At 31.4% G+C, this 16,255-nt stretch overlaps 1 protein-coding gene, 1 long non-coding RNA gene and 1 other non-coding gene across 3 annotated transcripts; 1 reads left to right on the top strand and 2 right to left on the bottom strand.

The window, feature by feature from the left end:
- Positions 1–1,930: 1,930 nt before the first annotated feature.
- Positions 1,931–2,962, bottom strand: LOC104226761 (uncharacterized). Its single transcript, XR_710920.2, has 2 exons — positions 2,833–2,962; positions 1,931–2,208 (listed from the first exon to the last, which is right to left on the bottom strand). It is a non-coding gene; the product is annotated as an uncharacterized lncRNA (long non-coding RNA).
- Positions 2,963–7,172: 4,210 nt separating this feature from the next.
- Positions 7,173–7,279, bottom strand: LOC138882404 (U6 spliceosomal RNA). The gene has a single exon (XR_011404011.1). It is a non-coding gene; the product is annotated as a U6 spliceosomal RNA (small nuclear RNA).
- A 178-nt stretch (positions 7,280–7,457) lies between these two features.
- LOC104227470 (linoleate 13S-lipoxygenase 2-1, chloroplastic-like) lies at positions 7,458–16,091 on the top strand. Its single transcript, XM_070162369.1, has 10 exons — positions 7,458–7,876; positions 9,054–9,322; positions 11,745–11,982; positions 12,613–12,933; positions 13,168–13,253; positions 13,400–13,510; positions 13,979–14,280; positions 14,406–14,672; positions 14,842–15,182; positions 15,600–16,091. Exons 1-10 carry the CDS (start codon positions 7,525–7,527, stop codon positions 16,016–16,018), a joined length of 2,706 nt encoding a protein of 901 aa, XP_070018470.1. The 5' UTR covers positions 7,458–7,524; the 3' UTR covers positions 16,019–16,091.
- Positions 16,092–16,255: the final 164 nt, after the last annotated feature.

Genomic DNA, 16,255 nt, shown 5'->3' with positions numbered 1-16,255 from the left:
CCCCATTCATGTGGGGGATTGTTGAGTTTTTGTTTAAGATGAAATAGTCTTAAAATTAGAGTGAATGGGAAATGGGATTTGGATTCGGATTTGGTCAAATGATCGATCGATTGATTAATTTTTTGGACCAAATTTATTTGTTAATAGTGAATATTAACGTGATATAATCCGTGTTTGTAACGGATGTTTTCCAATCCGTGTATTGTGTTGCAACACTAAGCAACAATGCAGCCTAGTGCACCTCCCACAATGGTGCAAGTGTTCCTCCCACCAAGCAAGTGTATATACCACCATGTAAGTGCTTTCTCCATGATCTAGTGCTTGTTGCACCATGGAAGGGGCGGATTTCTCTCAAATAACTGCTATAAATAGAGCATAAGTTGGAGAGAAAGAAGAACACATCGGAAAAAACACTCGAAACACTCTGTATAGACTTAATATATACTCTGTATACACTTAATATATACTCTGCATACACTGGATATACACTCTGCATATACTGGATATACACTCTGCATATACTGGATATACACTCTGTATATACTGCGTATACACTGGAAAAACGAATTGCAATCTGATATTCTCTTCAGTAAGAATTCAACATTGGCTATACTTTGCATTCCTTCCTCTCAGAATTTCCATTCGACTTCTGAGTTGTCCTCCTTATTCTGCATTGTTTTTAACTACAAACAAAGCATCCATAAGTGTGATTTGCTGCCGAACTTTGTGTTCGCTGAAACACTGGGGTTTGAAGTACCGCTACACCAGTGTGTAATTCGTTCTATCCTGGGAGGAAATAATCTATAACCTTGGGTACTAGGAGGGGATTAAATTCCTTAAGGAAACACTGTGAATTAAGTGGGCTCGAATTAATTTCTGTTTTTTATTTAAATTTACGTTTATAAGCTAACGTTCTAATTTCCAGAATCATTATTTACAAGTACAGAGGAACAACAGTTATTTCCACAAAAAAGACTTTCTTGGTCATACTTTAAAGGATTATTTTTTCCGATTTTTTCATTTTTAAGATTTTAAGGTTAAAAGTTTAAAATATGTGAAAAATAGAAACGCGTTGCAGACTCTTTGGCTACTTATTCAGGCAGAGGTAAAGCCAACATTTCAAATTTACGGGGTTGGGATTTTAATTCTTTTAACTTGTTGAATTCTAAATTAAATTAATAGTACTCCCTTCATGCCAATTTATGTGATGCAGTTCGACACCATCCTATTTCAAGGTTGACATGTAATGTTTTGATTTTTTAAGTTGAATACAAGATTTAGACCAAAGTACACACTACAACATTTTGCATATGTAGCTACAAAATACATTGTAGCTAAATATAAAAATTTCCATAGCTAAACACTATAGCCAGAATATTTTTTATCGTAGCATCTGTAGCAAAATGTAGCGTAGCTAAAAGTTAGCTACAAACTTTATATGATCCGTGGCTAAGGACTAATACTTATTGCTACGAATATTTTTTGCGTTGTAGCTATATTGATAACACTTTTTTGCGACGAAATATATACTCATAGCAAATAATCTTAATCTTTTGTCACGGCAAATAAACCATATAGCAATCTTTATATTTTGCCACAAAGTGTTTTACTGTGGCAAAAGACTTAATTTGTTTGCCACGAAAATTCAAATCTTGTGGCCATTTTTATATTTTAGTTTCGTGGGAATAGCAATATTTTCAGCTACAACTTCAAAAATTCATAGCTATAAATTAAAGTATTTGCCACAAATATTTAGGTAGCTAGCTAAATATTTCTTCTTTTGCTACGAAAATGAGAATTTATAATCATATTTTTGTTACGTGATAATATATATATATATATATATATATATATATATATATAGCCACGAATTCACACTTTTATTGCCATAAATTAAAGAATTTGCTACAAGAATAACTAGTTACAATAATTTTCATAATAGCTAAAATTCTAAATATTTTAGATTCCAAAATAAATTCAAAGTTACACATAAGATTTTAATAAAGTAGCTACGAATAAAAAGGATTTACATTCCATAATATGTTTCAAGTTACATATAGTTGTAAATTTCAAAGCATTCACAATGCACAATTTTTCTACAACACCATCTTGCTTGAGACACCTTTTCTTCTTTCACTCCTCCTCGGATCTTCAAATTCACCTTATCTTGGTCTTTAATTTCTCATTGCTCTAACTCCACCAATCTACCTGTCAAAAAAAATTATTTTTAACACCACGAGGCAAAAATAACTGATCATATATGTTTAACAGATACAACTGAATTGAAACTTTAACACAAAGATATAAGTCCAGTTAGTAAAAACATTAATAGAATAATTTCAAACAGACAATAAACATGTCTTGATAAATATTTTACAAGAATTTCTAACAGATAACAACATGAAAAAATACAAAGCAACAAAAGAAGTAAAAAAGAAAATTTTGAACACTTTTTAAACAACTTAAATTATCTTCATCCCAAAAGGGCAGTCCGCTGTACCAAACTCCAGCTATGAGCGGGTTTAGGGAAGGGCCGGACCATAAGGGTTTATCTACGCAGTCTTAAACTACATTTCTGCAAGAGGTTGTTTTCACGACTCGAACCCGTGACCTTCTGATCACATGAAGGCAACTTTACCGGTTACGCCGTTAAATTATCTTCATCCCAATTTTGTAATATTGTTTTTCTGTTCAAGTTCTCAATCACTAATCAAAAATAAGATACAATATCTATCAAATTGCTGGAATATTCCACAAAATTATACCCAAAAATCTAAGTGAAGTAGGTATAAAAAGATTTACAAGCCCTAAAATATAGAGATATGAGCTTACCTCTTCTGCCTGAGAATAGACAAGTGATTGGGTTTTCTCTCGCTCTTCTTTGTTATTATCGGTCTCCTTAGTTTAGCCGTGGTTAAAGAATAAAATAGAAAAAGATTTTGCTTTGGGCTTTGTCGTTTCTTTACTTCTTGTTATATAGATTTTTGCTTTCTTTTAATTTTTAATAAGACACGGAATGCATTAAATGCAAAAAGTGTAAGTGCTAACAAATATAAGTAATACTAAAAAACTAAACCAAAAGGAATAATATTATAAATACTTAATTTATAATAAGTAACATAGAAACAATAAACTATTTAAATAAAATGAAGGTACCTTTTTCTTTACGGCTTCTTTCGTACTATATGATATTATTAGTTTGTTGTATGCTCCTATTTCACTTATATTAATTTTAAAATATATTAGTGCTTAATTAGATTTATGATAGTAATTATTAAGTTATCAAAATAGCATTAGAATAATTATGCATATTCAAACTGAATACAATTAGTGATCAATGTAAATAAATACAAGCACAAAGTTAATATTTATTTAAATTATATTAGAAAATCACAAGTAATACTTTGTTTAGTATGAATTATGATATACTAATTAATTTTTTAATAAACTCCTTTATCAACCATATTAAATTATCAGTGTTTTGATAGAACCTAATAATATTAAAATTATTTAAGTTTATAAAATATCGAATAATAGTCGTAAAAGAGACATGACCCCTTCTTGTATATGAATTATATTAAATTCTTAATTCTTTGATTCGGTGTATAATAAATAATTTATTGTACAATATAATTGATATACGATTATATTTGTTTAAATTCGATGTTATAATTAGGCATGCACACAATAATGGTATATAGTTTCATTGTTTTGTAATTATAATTGAAACTTATATGTAAGACTTGTTTAATAATAATTATAAAATAAGAGTTTTTTATCGACTTAGATTTCAACCATATTAAACTCTTAATTCTTAGTCTAGTTAGATATAAGAAAATTAAACACTTATAAACTATCTATATTATGAAAATCTTACGATTACAGCTCTTATGACTCATAAATTAAAACATGAAAGGTATGAGGTATATCCATAACTAAGTATATTAAAACATACTTATTACAAGAAAAATTAAATTATAAATAAAAACCTTTTATGTATTTACTTTCATGAAATCTGACAAAGAAAATAAATATTTTTGTTGAAAACTTGTATTCACCCAATTGACTAAGAAAGATAATAAATATATTTTGATACATATATCATTCAAGACTCATAATACGAATATCTCATTTTTATTTTAGTTTGTTTATTTATTCATTTGCTTCAAAGTTACTTTAAATTTACTTAGTTGGATGAATTCACTTGTGCAATATTTTTATTACATAGGAGGTTTAAATATTTATAGAAAAATAGGAATAACATCATTACATGTAAGAGTTTCGACAGATAAACCTATTATGCAAAATACACAAAAATTCTAGTCTTATAAATAATAATTTGTATTAATTTTTTATTTAAGAGTTTCAAGAGATACATATTTTAAAAAATATTTATTAATTTCTAATCAATGACATGAATAAAGATTTTCAACAAAAATATTTCTTCTCTTTTCAAAATATCATAAAAATAAGTACATAAAAAAATATTTACCATTGCAATTTATCATTATATTTTAAGAAATTAATTACAGATATACATCATAGAGGGTGTAAGTATAGAATTCAATAATATATGGGATACAACAACAACAACCCAGTATAATCCCACTTAGTGGGGTCTGGGGAGGGTAGTGTGTACGCAGACCTAAACCCTACCCTAGGGTAGAGAGGCTGTTTCCAAAATAGACCCCCGGCATCCTTCCCTCCAAGAACTTCCCACCTTTGCTCTTGGGGAGACTCGAACTCACAACCTCTCGGTTGGAAGTGGGGGTTGCTTACCATCGGAGCAACCCCTCTTGTCATAATATATGGGATATAAGTTTAAATTTAAAATACAACAAATGTATCTGAAACTGATTAATACTATAGGAGTATTTTGTGTAATAACCGGAAAAATTAATATGAATAATAGTGTTTTCAGCAGAAATTTCTATTTCTATTTTCTTTTTCCTATTAGTTAGCAAAAAAACCAACGAAATTTTTTGTTTTTTATTACAAAGACATTGCTATTTTACTATATTTTTTTTCATTATAGTTTTATACTGTTTAGATTCAATTTTAAGACAGAAGATTATTTTTCATCCATTTTAATCTTTGTTAATTTCAATTTTAGGATTGAAGATATTTTTCGCATTTTAATTTTTGGTATTTTAAAATTTAATTAATGTTTTAATTTATATATATATATATAGACACACACACAATCTTATTTGTCTATGAAATTAATTTTTCATAACCGAATATTTCTAGACCAAGTCTTGTCATGAATTTCATACTCGAAGCAAAAATATTCATCTTTAAAATATTTTAACCTTACAATGGTGACCTCAAATGTGCGATAATATAATTATAGTTAACTATAAAATTTTATTGATATTTTGAATCAATCACTATTCATTTTTTTCTTGATAAAAACTTGTAACTATTAAGCCAACTATTTGGCATTTCTTTCTAACTTGAAGGAAAATTATCCATTAACTACCGGATTGTGTTTCAATTAATTTAATAGTTGTAAAATATTATTATTGCTACAATAAGTTTCAATTCGTGGTAAAACTTTTAAATAGCTATGAATTTTTGTCATAGTGATAAATCTGTGGTTTATCTCATTTATGACAAATAATTGTTAAGCAAATATAGCAACAGTATATTTAGAACTTAAAGCTAAATTATTTATTCAGATACAATATTTTATTTTAAATAATTTATTGTGATTAAAAATTAGTTTTGCTACAGTAAGTTTTAGCATGTTGCAAAACTAATGATTAGCTATGAAATTTTATCATATAAAAAAATCTGTTGCTATATCATGTCTTCATGTCAAATAATCGTAGCTTTTAAATCAACTATTGCCATGATATTTTATAACTAGAAGCAAAAATATTTATTTTAGTTACAATAATTTGTTTCGAAAAATTTATTGTAGCTAAAAGATTATTGTTGCTACAATAACTTTTAATGCGTGGCAAGAACTTATGATTAGTTGCGAAATTATATCATAGCAATAAATTTATAGCTATTTAGGTAAATTAGCAACCATAGCAAAAAGAAGGAATTAGCTTTGTCAATTTAATTTTGTGGCTAAGAAATTATACAAATTTGTAAAAAGCCACGCAACTCTAATTTTTGTGGCTATTGTTAGGTACTAGCCACAGAATTTAGATTTGTAGCTGAGATTTCGTAGCTATAAATGCATTATGTTGTAGTGACAATAAGTTTGACGGTAACCTAAACCCTAGTTCCACTTTTGCAATTTCAGTGGCGGAGGCAAAATTTCTGCTAAGGGGGTTCAAAAAAGTGACAAGTGAGAACTGAACCAACAACCTAACAAAGATTTTGAACCCCCTTGACCATTAAGTTATACTTTCCGGCAATATCAAAGGGATTAAACTTGATAAAAACTTGATTTTACCTTATATGTACCGTATAATTTTCCGGCAACTGCATGCATGGACCGCTACTATATCTAATACCCTCATGTTCAATGAACTATATACCTACCAAACCAAACTGCTAGCTCATAGGTAATTTGGTAAATTGTCCTTATATACATAGTCTAGCCTTTTTCCAACCAATTAGAAATAAATAGATGCACATGTTAAATGACTTACTGCATACCCTTTTATATGTGGTTAATTTTTTTTTAATATATTGACAGATTTGCTAATATCAGTTTTCAATCACTCACACACACTCTCCTCTTTCACACACACCAGACAAAAGGAATTTGGGAGAAGCTGATCTACATGTCCTCGATGTTAACACCAAAATTACTAGCACTAATCTTTAAAAATAACTTTTCCAAATGATTTTCACGAAAAATGATTTTCATCGTACGCTCAAAGTAGTATAGTGAAATTTTCCTTGTCACCACAAAAGGATGTGGTGCAGTGAATGAAAATTATCTTCCCTTAACTAAAGGTCTCGGGTTCGAGCCCTGGGTATGAAAAAGTTTTGGTAGGGAGCGCTTCCCCCTAAATGAGGCCTTACGCGGCGCGAATCTAAATATAGTCGGATTCCAATATGGATATCGGATATCAAACAGAAAACCAAGAAAAAAAGGGTTTCCTGGTCCTTCAGCTCCTTAAGCTAGATTATCCACTTTTTCTTTTCTATAACTACTCCTTGCAATCGATTAATTTGAGATTTGAAGACACAAGTTACTTCTTAAAAGAAAATTGGAGTATTTCTCGATTTATATGTGTCATCCTTGCACATGGACCATGTTAATTAATTTTTTTGTATTGTTCCAGTTTTATCGAATTATCCAAAGGGACTAGACACAAATTACATATATCTACACGTTTATCATCTGGAATAATCTGTAACCCTAGTTTCCATGCAACAGCTAGGGCTACAAGTCAAAGACATCACACAAAAAATGAAAAAGACTCCATGCTTACCCCAAGCTAAGCAAAAAAAATGTATCTATATAAAGAGAATCCTTAGCATAATTCAAAGCAAATCATATATCCTCTTAAACTTACATCCCACAAAAAAAAAAGAGAAAAAGAAAATTAAAGAATGTTGAAGCCTCAGCTTCATCAAACATCACAATCTACAAAACCCCTAATCCCATGGAGTAGTACTAGATCATTCATTTCTGGAGAAATCTTAGCCTCTTTTCCCATCAATATTTTAAATAAAAACCTTACACAAAATCCAAAGAAGAATTATAGGGTTCATTATAATGCTGCAAATAGCACAAAAGCTGTGCTTAGTTCTACTGAAAAATCTACTAGTGTAAAAGCAGTGGTAACTGTTCAAAAAACAGTTGGAGGCACTAACTTATCTTTAACAAGAGGACTTGATGATATTGGTGATTTGCTTGGTAAAACACTCCTTTTGTGGATTGTTGCAGCTGAGCTTGATCCTAGTAAGTGTTCTCTTTTTCCATTTTTTTTCCTGTACACGGGTTGGAACAAGGGGCAGATCCAGAGTTTAAACTCGATGGGTTCAACCAGTTTTAAAATTTTTAACATTAAACTCATTGACTTTCGAAACGTATATCTATGCTTCACTTAAAAGATATCGCGGTTCAATAGAACCCGGCCTGTTGGAACTAAATTAATTAAAGTGCATCTGCCTTTAGAGGCGAATCTAGGATTTAACTTTGATAGGTTCAACCCATTATGTTCTCGTTATTAAATTTATTGCACTCTTTCAATTATGAGTTCAGAACTTAGTATTTGTTCATATGTTAGTATTTTTTACATATATTTTGTTCTATATATATAAAATATGGTATTCAATATTTGAGCCCGTTGACACTAAATTTCCTTGTGCATACATCAAATTTCAAATCAGCATCTGTTGTCTAACCTTTTATGATAGTGAAGTAAATAATTGTACTTTTTTTCCAACTATGTAAATAACTGTATTATTTTATGTTGATAATTGTACTTAGATAAGCCATTTGTGGATGCTATTTCGTTTGCAAATTATCTTCTATCGGATTCACTCAGTTAACAGAAACAACGTACGGATGTAACGTGCAAAACTGAAGCAAATTGTACTTTGGTAATTTTTTCAAAATTAAAAACAATTTAAATAATTAACTCAATAACTTCGAAGCTGAAGATTATTATTGCTCCTTTTTTAGTCTTTTTTTTTTTTTTTGAATTTTTGAAATTTTGACGAGCATATAATATAAAAGTTTGTTCACTACCTTATCTTATAAAAGAAAAAAAAAGGCATAATCATGCAAAAGTCATTCAATATTTCTTTTATGCTGATTTCTTGCTTCATAATTGTTCAAGTTTTTCCTCATTTTCTCACTGCAAAAATTAACTACGAAATTCATCTCTAATCTATTGCTAAATAGCCTGTAGCTGATAAGATTTTTCGGTAATGTCATTGAATTGGTTAAGCGATAAAAATATACTGTTTAGCAACATCTGCACGACGTTATCCAATTTTTTTAGTGTCTTAATTCCTAATAGAATGTCCTCTTTTGTCTTGCAACTTGTATTTAATTGTTATTCTTTTTTGTTAATGGTTTTTCTTTGAATATTATTAATTATATATTTTGTTCTCTATTATCTCTTTTAAAGAGACTGGAATAAAGAAACCAAGCATTAAGACGTTTGCACATCGTGGACGAGATGTGGATGGTTACACACAATATGAGGCTGACTTTGTAATTCCTGAAGACTTTGGGGAGGTTGGAGCAGTTTTAGTACAAAATGAGCACCACAAGGAAATGTATGTCAAGAATATAGTAATTGATGGCTTTCCCCATGGCATAGTTAATATTACTTGCGATTCTTGGGTTCACTCCAAATTTGATGATCCTGAGGAAAGGATTTTCTTCACCAACAAGGTTTGCCAAAAATTCCCTCTTCATTTATGCTTTATTTATTTTACCCAAAATAATTACTATCTTATTATATTTTTGGAAAAAGAATTAATAATGATTTTGTCTCATAGTAGCCAAACAATTAGAATTGACAAACCATAATAGGTGATCTAAAAACGTGAGTTATTTCACAAATATTTCGTAATTTAGACATGCTTTTTTCGTCCAGAATAAGAAATTTCCGGTTGATTGATTTTCATTAGACCTATTAAATGGGTCGACGCGACCCGAACCCGTTGACGCTGGTCCGAGCCGCTTGACCCGTGGGTCAACTACCAGTTCGGGTCCGGTCCGATTCAGTGGATCAAAGTATTATAGCCCGCCCCAGGCCCCTTAAATTAATGGGTTAGTCCAATTAGGGTTTCGTAGGTCATGGGCCGATTAAAGAGTCAATTTTAATGAAAAATTTAAAAATAGTCAGGTTTACAAGTGATCATTCAAAAATAGTCACAGTTTCAAAAGTCATCGAAATTTAGCCACTTTTCATGTAAAGATAAATTTGAACGAAAACACTGTTCAAAATCCGAAAAATACTCCAACATAATATATTGGAATTCCAGTATAATATACTGGAGTTCCAGTATATTATACTGGAGCCAACAAAGTATACCGGGCCAGCATAATATGCTGGAAGTTCATGCACAGGTGCACCGAACTCCAGTATATTATGCTGGACTGGTCTCTATTGCAGCAAAATAGTGGCTATTTTTCAATAACTTGGCAAACGCTGGCTATTTTTGAATGACCAGTCCGAAAAACTGGCTAGCCCGTGCTATTTTAACGTTATGTTGATCGGTTCATGGTCGACCCGGCCCATTTGACAGGCCAAATTTTCATATATAATGGACGAAAATATGATCTAACTATAGAAGAAGTGATTCAAGTTATATTTACCAGGTTATTGCTTAAGCTTATTATAGCAATTTACTTGTAATTATATTATAATCAGTGACTTGATTGTATAAGCTTAAATATTAAACTCGTAAAAGATTTCCTATAATAAACAGTTTAAAGTACCCCTAGTATGTTTTACCTTCTTTTCTTCAAAACCTAAAAAGAATTCTAAAAATCACGTCCACGTCCATATTTTACCATCCCAATTATCAGGTCTTACATGTAACAAGAAGCATAATATTCGAATTGGCACAATTGGAATATTGATAGGTAATAAAAGATTCAATTTTTGTTCACTAACTGTTTAATAATAGACGATCTTTTCGTTAGTACTGGACCACATATAGGGATAATTGTTTAATAATAGTTTTCGTTAGTACTGGACTACATATAGGAGTAGCATGACACACATAACTCTCACATCGGCGCTTATGCACACAGTTTACTATGCATTTCTACAATAGATTGTTTTTGCAACTTCAGTACGCTAGCCCATACTATTTTTACCATATATAGTGGTCCATTCCAATATTCGATATATAGTTATGTTTTTGTTTCATCTCACTTATAAACAAGACAAATGTACCAAAAAGGCATATTGTGGACCTTGTGGTCCTATTAATTGCATTTATTATTATTACAAACACAGGCTGCTCTTCTTGTGTACTACATTTCTTCTTGCAACAACATGCATGCAGTTAATTATCCAACGTTAGAAATGGTCGACTGCCACTTAGGTAACTCCTAGGACCCATACGAGAAAAAAGAAAGAGACTAGACATACAACTATACTATATATATTTGTAGGGACGATTTGATAGTCAGAGATAGATCTAGAATTTTTAGTACATGGGTGCACTACTAAAAAAAGAATAAAAAAATGTATTAAGTGGGAATTGACCCTTCTTCCTCTTGATAAATAACTCAACCTCCATCCAAGTACACCATTCAACCTTCTTAAAATATGGGTGTCAACAATTAATATTATACTAATTTTAGAAAATATGTACTCCCTCCGTTCACTTTTAATTGTCAAGTATTCCAAAAATAAATTTTTATTTTTATTTGACACTTTTCTCATATCAAGAAATAACTTATTTTTTCTGTTTTGATCTTAATATTAATTACTTATTTCAAATCCATTAAGATTATACATCAATTAATATGAGTATCATGATAAATTAGGAACTTTATTTATTAATTCTTAAGGGGTGCGCAAAGTCAATAGTGGCAAGTAAAAGTGAACGGAGAGAGTATATAAAATACCTAATTTTACAAAAAAGACCATGTATTCACGTACCCCATAATTTTGCCTATAAATCCGCTCCCGTTGATAGTCAAGAGATTACAGATTTAGTGTATATTTGATTTCAAAAATTTCTTGAAATTTTACTAACATAATTGGATCATTTCAATGTACTCTTTCAATTGTATCCATAATGAGAATCAATCCAGGCTTATTAATATGTTTTATTTCCATATTGATACACAGTCATATCTACCATCTCAAACACCAAGTGCAATAAAGAGATTAAGAGAAAAAGAACTTGTAATATTGAGAGGTGATGGAATTGGACAACGTAAAAAGTTCGAGAGAGTATATGATTATGATGTTTACAATGATATTGGAGATCCTGATGCCAGTGATGATACTAAAAGACCAGTACTTGGTGGTAATGAATTCCCTTATCCTAGAAGATGCAGAACTGGTGGCCCACGAAGCGAGAAAGGTACTCCCGACGCTTCAATTTATATGACACATTTAAAAAAAAAAGAATGTAACCTAAATTAGGACAAAAAGAGTATATACTATATATTTTTATACTCTACAATAACACTGTAAATAATTTTTATATAATTATGTTACTTTCTGATTGTTTGTCGTGTTGTCCAGATGCTAATTTTACTTATTATGGATAGTTATCCGTGATTATCTTTGAAGTGACATGATAATATAATTTTTTTATTAAGTTTAATTTATAGAAGTTAAACTTTGATTGGATCTAAATTATATACATTAACCATGTAACATAATATGTTACCATAACTTGCATGTTACCAAACTGCTTGTTATAGAAAATAACGATAAAGATTTAAGTTATATAAATTGATAATATATGATAACTTGCAAGATAGTTATCATTTTTATTAGGCTATTACGTAATGCTTATATATAAATATATGTAATTATCTTATAATTGACCAGTATGTACATACTTTTTACATGCATGGTCAATACATAACTCTATTTGTAAAGTTTTTCCTTAATCTAATAGTATAAAAATTCTATAGTTTCCGATGATTAAAAATTAAACTCGAATTTAATTTATACTACTCATTTTGTGGTTGCGATATTGCAGATCCATTATCTGAATCAAAGAGTAGCTTTGTATATGTACCAAGAGATGAAGCATTCTCAGAAGTGAAGAGCTTAACATTCTCAGGCAACACACTTTCCTCAGTTCTGCACGCGGTGGTGCCGGCATTGCAGTCCGTCGCCGTTGATCCGGACGTCGGATTTCCACATTTTCCGGCCATCGACTCACTGTTCAACGTCGGAGTCGAACTTCCACCCCTTAACGATAAAAGTACCTTGTTGAATATCATACCAAGGCTCATTAAGGCCATTTCAGATACACGAAAAGATATCTTGCTCTTTGAAACTCCTGAATTGCTTCAACGTAAGTCACCGGTGTTGCTCGGATTCGTCAAAAATTCATTAACTAAAATATTATATCGGAAACTTATGTTGCTCAGATCCTCCAAAATGACGTCACATCCGTCCCATTCTTCCAAAAATGCATAATATATCTGTTGGAATTTTTTTTTTAAAAAACCACAAGTAATATTATTGCACCTTTGGTAAATTTCTTGTAAAAATCTAAGGTTATATGTATTTTTCAACGTTATTGCAGGGGACAAGTTTTCTTGGTTTAAAGATGTGGAATTTGCTCGTCAAACCTTAGCTGGTTTGAACCCCTATAGTATACGCTTGGTTACGGTATGGTTGATTTCCCTTAATTAGTTATTTTATTTCATTTTATCATATTACTTAATTATTGTTTTATAAATCAAAGCATACATTATGGTTAAAGATCAAATTATTGATAGAAACACAGGACTAAAAATAGTTCATGAAAATTCCAGGAATGGCCATTGAAGAGCAAGCTAGACCCTGAGATATATGGACCTCCTGAATCAGCAATCACAAAAGAGCTAATTGAGCTAGAAATTGCAGGATTCATGACTGTTGAAGAGGTATATATAAACAAATCCTTTGTTTTTTCTAAAAAAAAAATTATAAGAAAAATTACACTGGTTTCTTTATGGACACACGATATTCCGCAGCCCGCAGGCCAACGGTTGGGGAAGTGCACAAATAGCCGTTCTTAGGGCTGCTATTTAGGAATTAGCTTGTGCTTATTTCCTAAAAATTTTAATTTCAGGACATTTGTGTCTCAAAAAATTTAACTGAAAAACTAAAATTCGAGTCACATTGGCTAATTCCTAAATAGTAGCCCTTTAGAGTAGCAACTTAATGTCATTTCTAGCCAACGGTTGGATCCCTTTATTTGCATAAATGGTTTCTTTTAGGCCATTATTTAAATTATGACCCCCCCCCCACCCCACACACACACACACGCGCGCGCTTTTGATTATACATGATCTGTACGTAGTCTTCCTTCTGCCTTAACTAAATCTTGAATAATACATTATAAATTGCAGGCAGTTAAACAAAAGAAGTTGTTTATTCTAGATTATCATGATTTGCTGTTACCATATGTGAACAAAGTGAATGAACTCAAAGGAAGAGTGTTATATGGATCAAGAACTCTATTTTTCTTGACACCAGATGGCACATTGAGACCTTTGGCCATTGAGTTAACAAGGCCACCTGTATATGATAAACCTCAATGGAAAGAAGTATATTGCCCTACTTGGCATGCCACTGGTTCTTGGCTTTGGAAATTAGCTAAAGCTCATGTTCTTGCTCAGGACTCTGGCTATCACCAGCTTGTTAGTCACTGGTAAGTGATGACACATGCATTATATTCCCGGCCGTTTTCAGTTAGTGTTCATAGTTGAGTAATCGCTCGCTATCTGGCTGAAAACATCTGTGGAAATATTAATAGTTTGAAATTGATTTTTGCAGGCTAAGAACTCATTGTGCTACAGAGCCATACATCATAGCAACAAATAGGCAACTTAGTGCAATGCACCCAATATACAGATTACTGCATCCTCACTTCAGATACACTATGGAAATAAATTCCTTGGCTAGAGATGCTCTTATTAATGCCAATGGCATTATTGAGAATTCATTTTTCCCAGGCAAATACTCCATGGAGTTGAGCTCTGTTGCTTATGATCTTGAATGGCGATTTGATCGACAGGCACTCCCGGAAGACCTCATTAGCAGGTAATTTACTATCAGTATATTTTAACTTGTCGTAACAAGTTATTTCTGTCTAATTTTTTTATGTTACTGATCCCACTTATCATGGAGAATTACATACAATTATATTTTAAGTGATCTGATAGTATAAAAATTATTTACACTAACATACTATTTGTGCAAACTTTAACAGGGGAATGGCTGTGAAAGATCCAGATGCACCATATGGTTTGAAACTAACAATAGAAGACTACCCTTTTGCAAATGATGGTTTAGTACTATGGGACATCCTTAAACAATGGGTAACAGACTATGTCAACCACTACTATACAGAAACCGAACTCATAAAATCCGATACAGAACTCCAAGCTTGGTGGTCAGAGATCAAAAATGTTGGACATGGTGACAAGAAAGATGAGTCGTGGTGGCCAGAACTAAAAACCCCAGATGACTTAATTGGAATTATCACAACAATTGTTTGGGTAACTTCGGGACACCATGCAGCAGTAAACTTTGGACAATACAGTTATGCAGGTAACCCCCCCTATCTTTTAAGTTAAAAATCTTAGTTTTTGTGGATAGTTATCTTTTAGTTGACACTGATAGTGTAAAAGTTCTTATACACCATCGGTGTATAGAGGTTAAACTCGTTTTGAAACAAATTTAAGTTCTATGCATCGGTGATGTGAAAGACATTACACAATCATCCATTTATAGAATAATTACAGGTAAATCTCAACGATAAATATTAAGTAGTAAACTGATAAAAATGATAACTATCTACTATCATAAGTTAAAACTACACTGATAGTATAAAAATCTTTACATTGTCATTGTAATCACCCCCATCCACTTTCTCCAAATTTGATAAAATTGAAGTTTCATTTTGTACTTATTGAATTTATGTTGTCTTCACTTCATAGAATATTGACTTTGCTATTGCATGTGTAGGCTACTTCCCAAATAGGCCAACAACAGCTAGAGCAAAAATGCCAACTGAGGATCCAACTGATGAAGAATGGGAGAATTTCTTGAAAAAACCTGAGGATGCACTATTAGAATGCTTCCCTTCACAAATCCAGGCAACAACAGTCATGGCAGTTTTGGATGTTTTATCAAATCATTCTCCAGATGAAGAATATGTTGGAGAGAACATGGAACCTTACTGGGCAGAGGATCCTGTGATTAACGCGGCGTTCGAAAAATTTTCTGGAAGATTAAAGGAACTTGAAGGGATTATTGATGGTAGAAATGTTGATTGCAATTTGATGAACAGAAATGGAGCTGGAGTTGTGCCATATGAACTGTTGAAACCATTTTCTGAACCTGGTGTTACTGGAAAAGGTGTACCCTATAGCATTTCCATTTGATTTTCATGACATGAATTTCGTAATAAGATGCAAGTGAAAGAACAATAATGCAAGCAAAATGTGCTCTTTTTAATTTCTTTTGCATATGCTCATTTATATGCTCACTTGGTAAGTTTACAGTAGTACGCAAGAATCTTCCCCTTGAATATTAGTCTCTGACCGAGCAGAAGAAAGCATAAATTCTGGATCCGCTTCTGACACTGAGCAATGAGCCAATAGTTTGGGACAATGCAAAAA

Source organism: Nicotiana sylvestris, chromosome 11 (assembly GCF_000393655.2).
Source record: "Nicotiana sylvestris chromosome 11, ASM39365v2, whole genome shotgun sequence".
NCBI classification, from domain to species: domain Eukaryota; kingdom Viridiplantae; phylum Streptophyta; class Magnoliopsida; order Solanales; family Solanaceae; genus Nicotiana; species Nicotiana sylvestris.
Note: the sequence above shows the minus strand (reverse complement) of the source record. Positions and strands in the feature narration are given on the sequence as shown.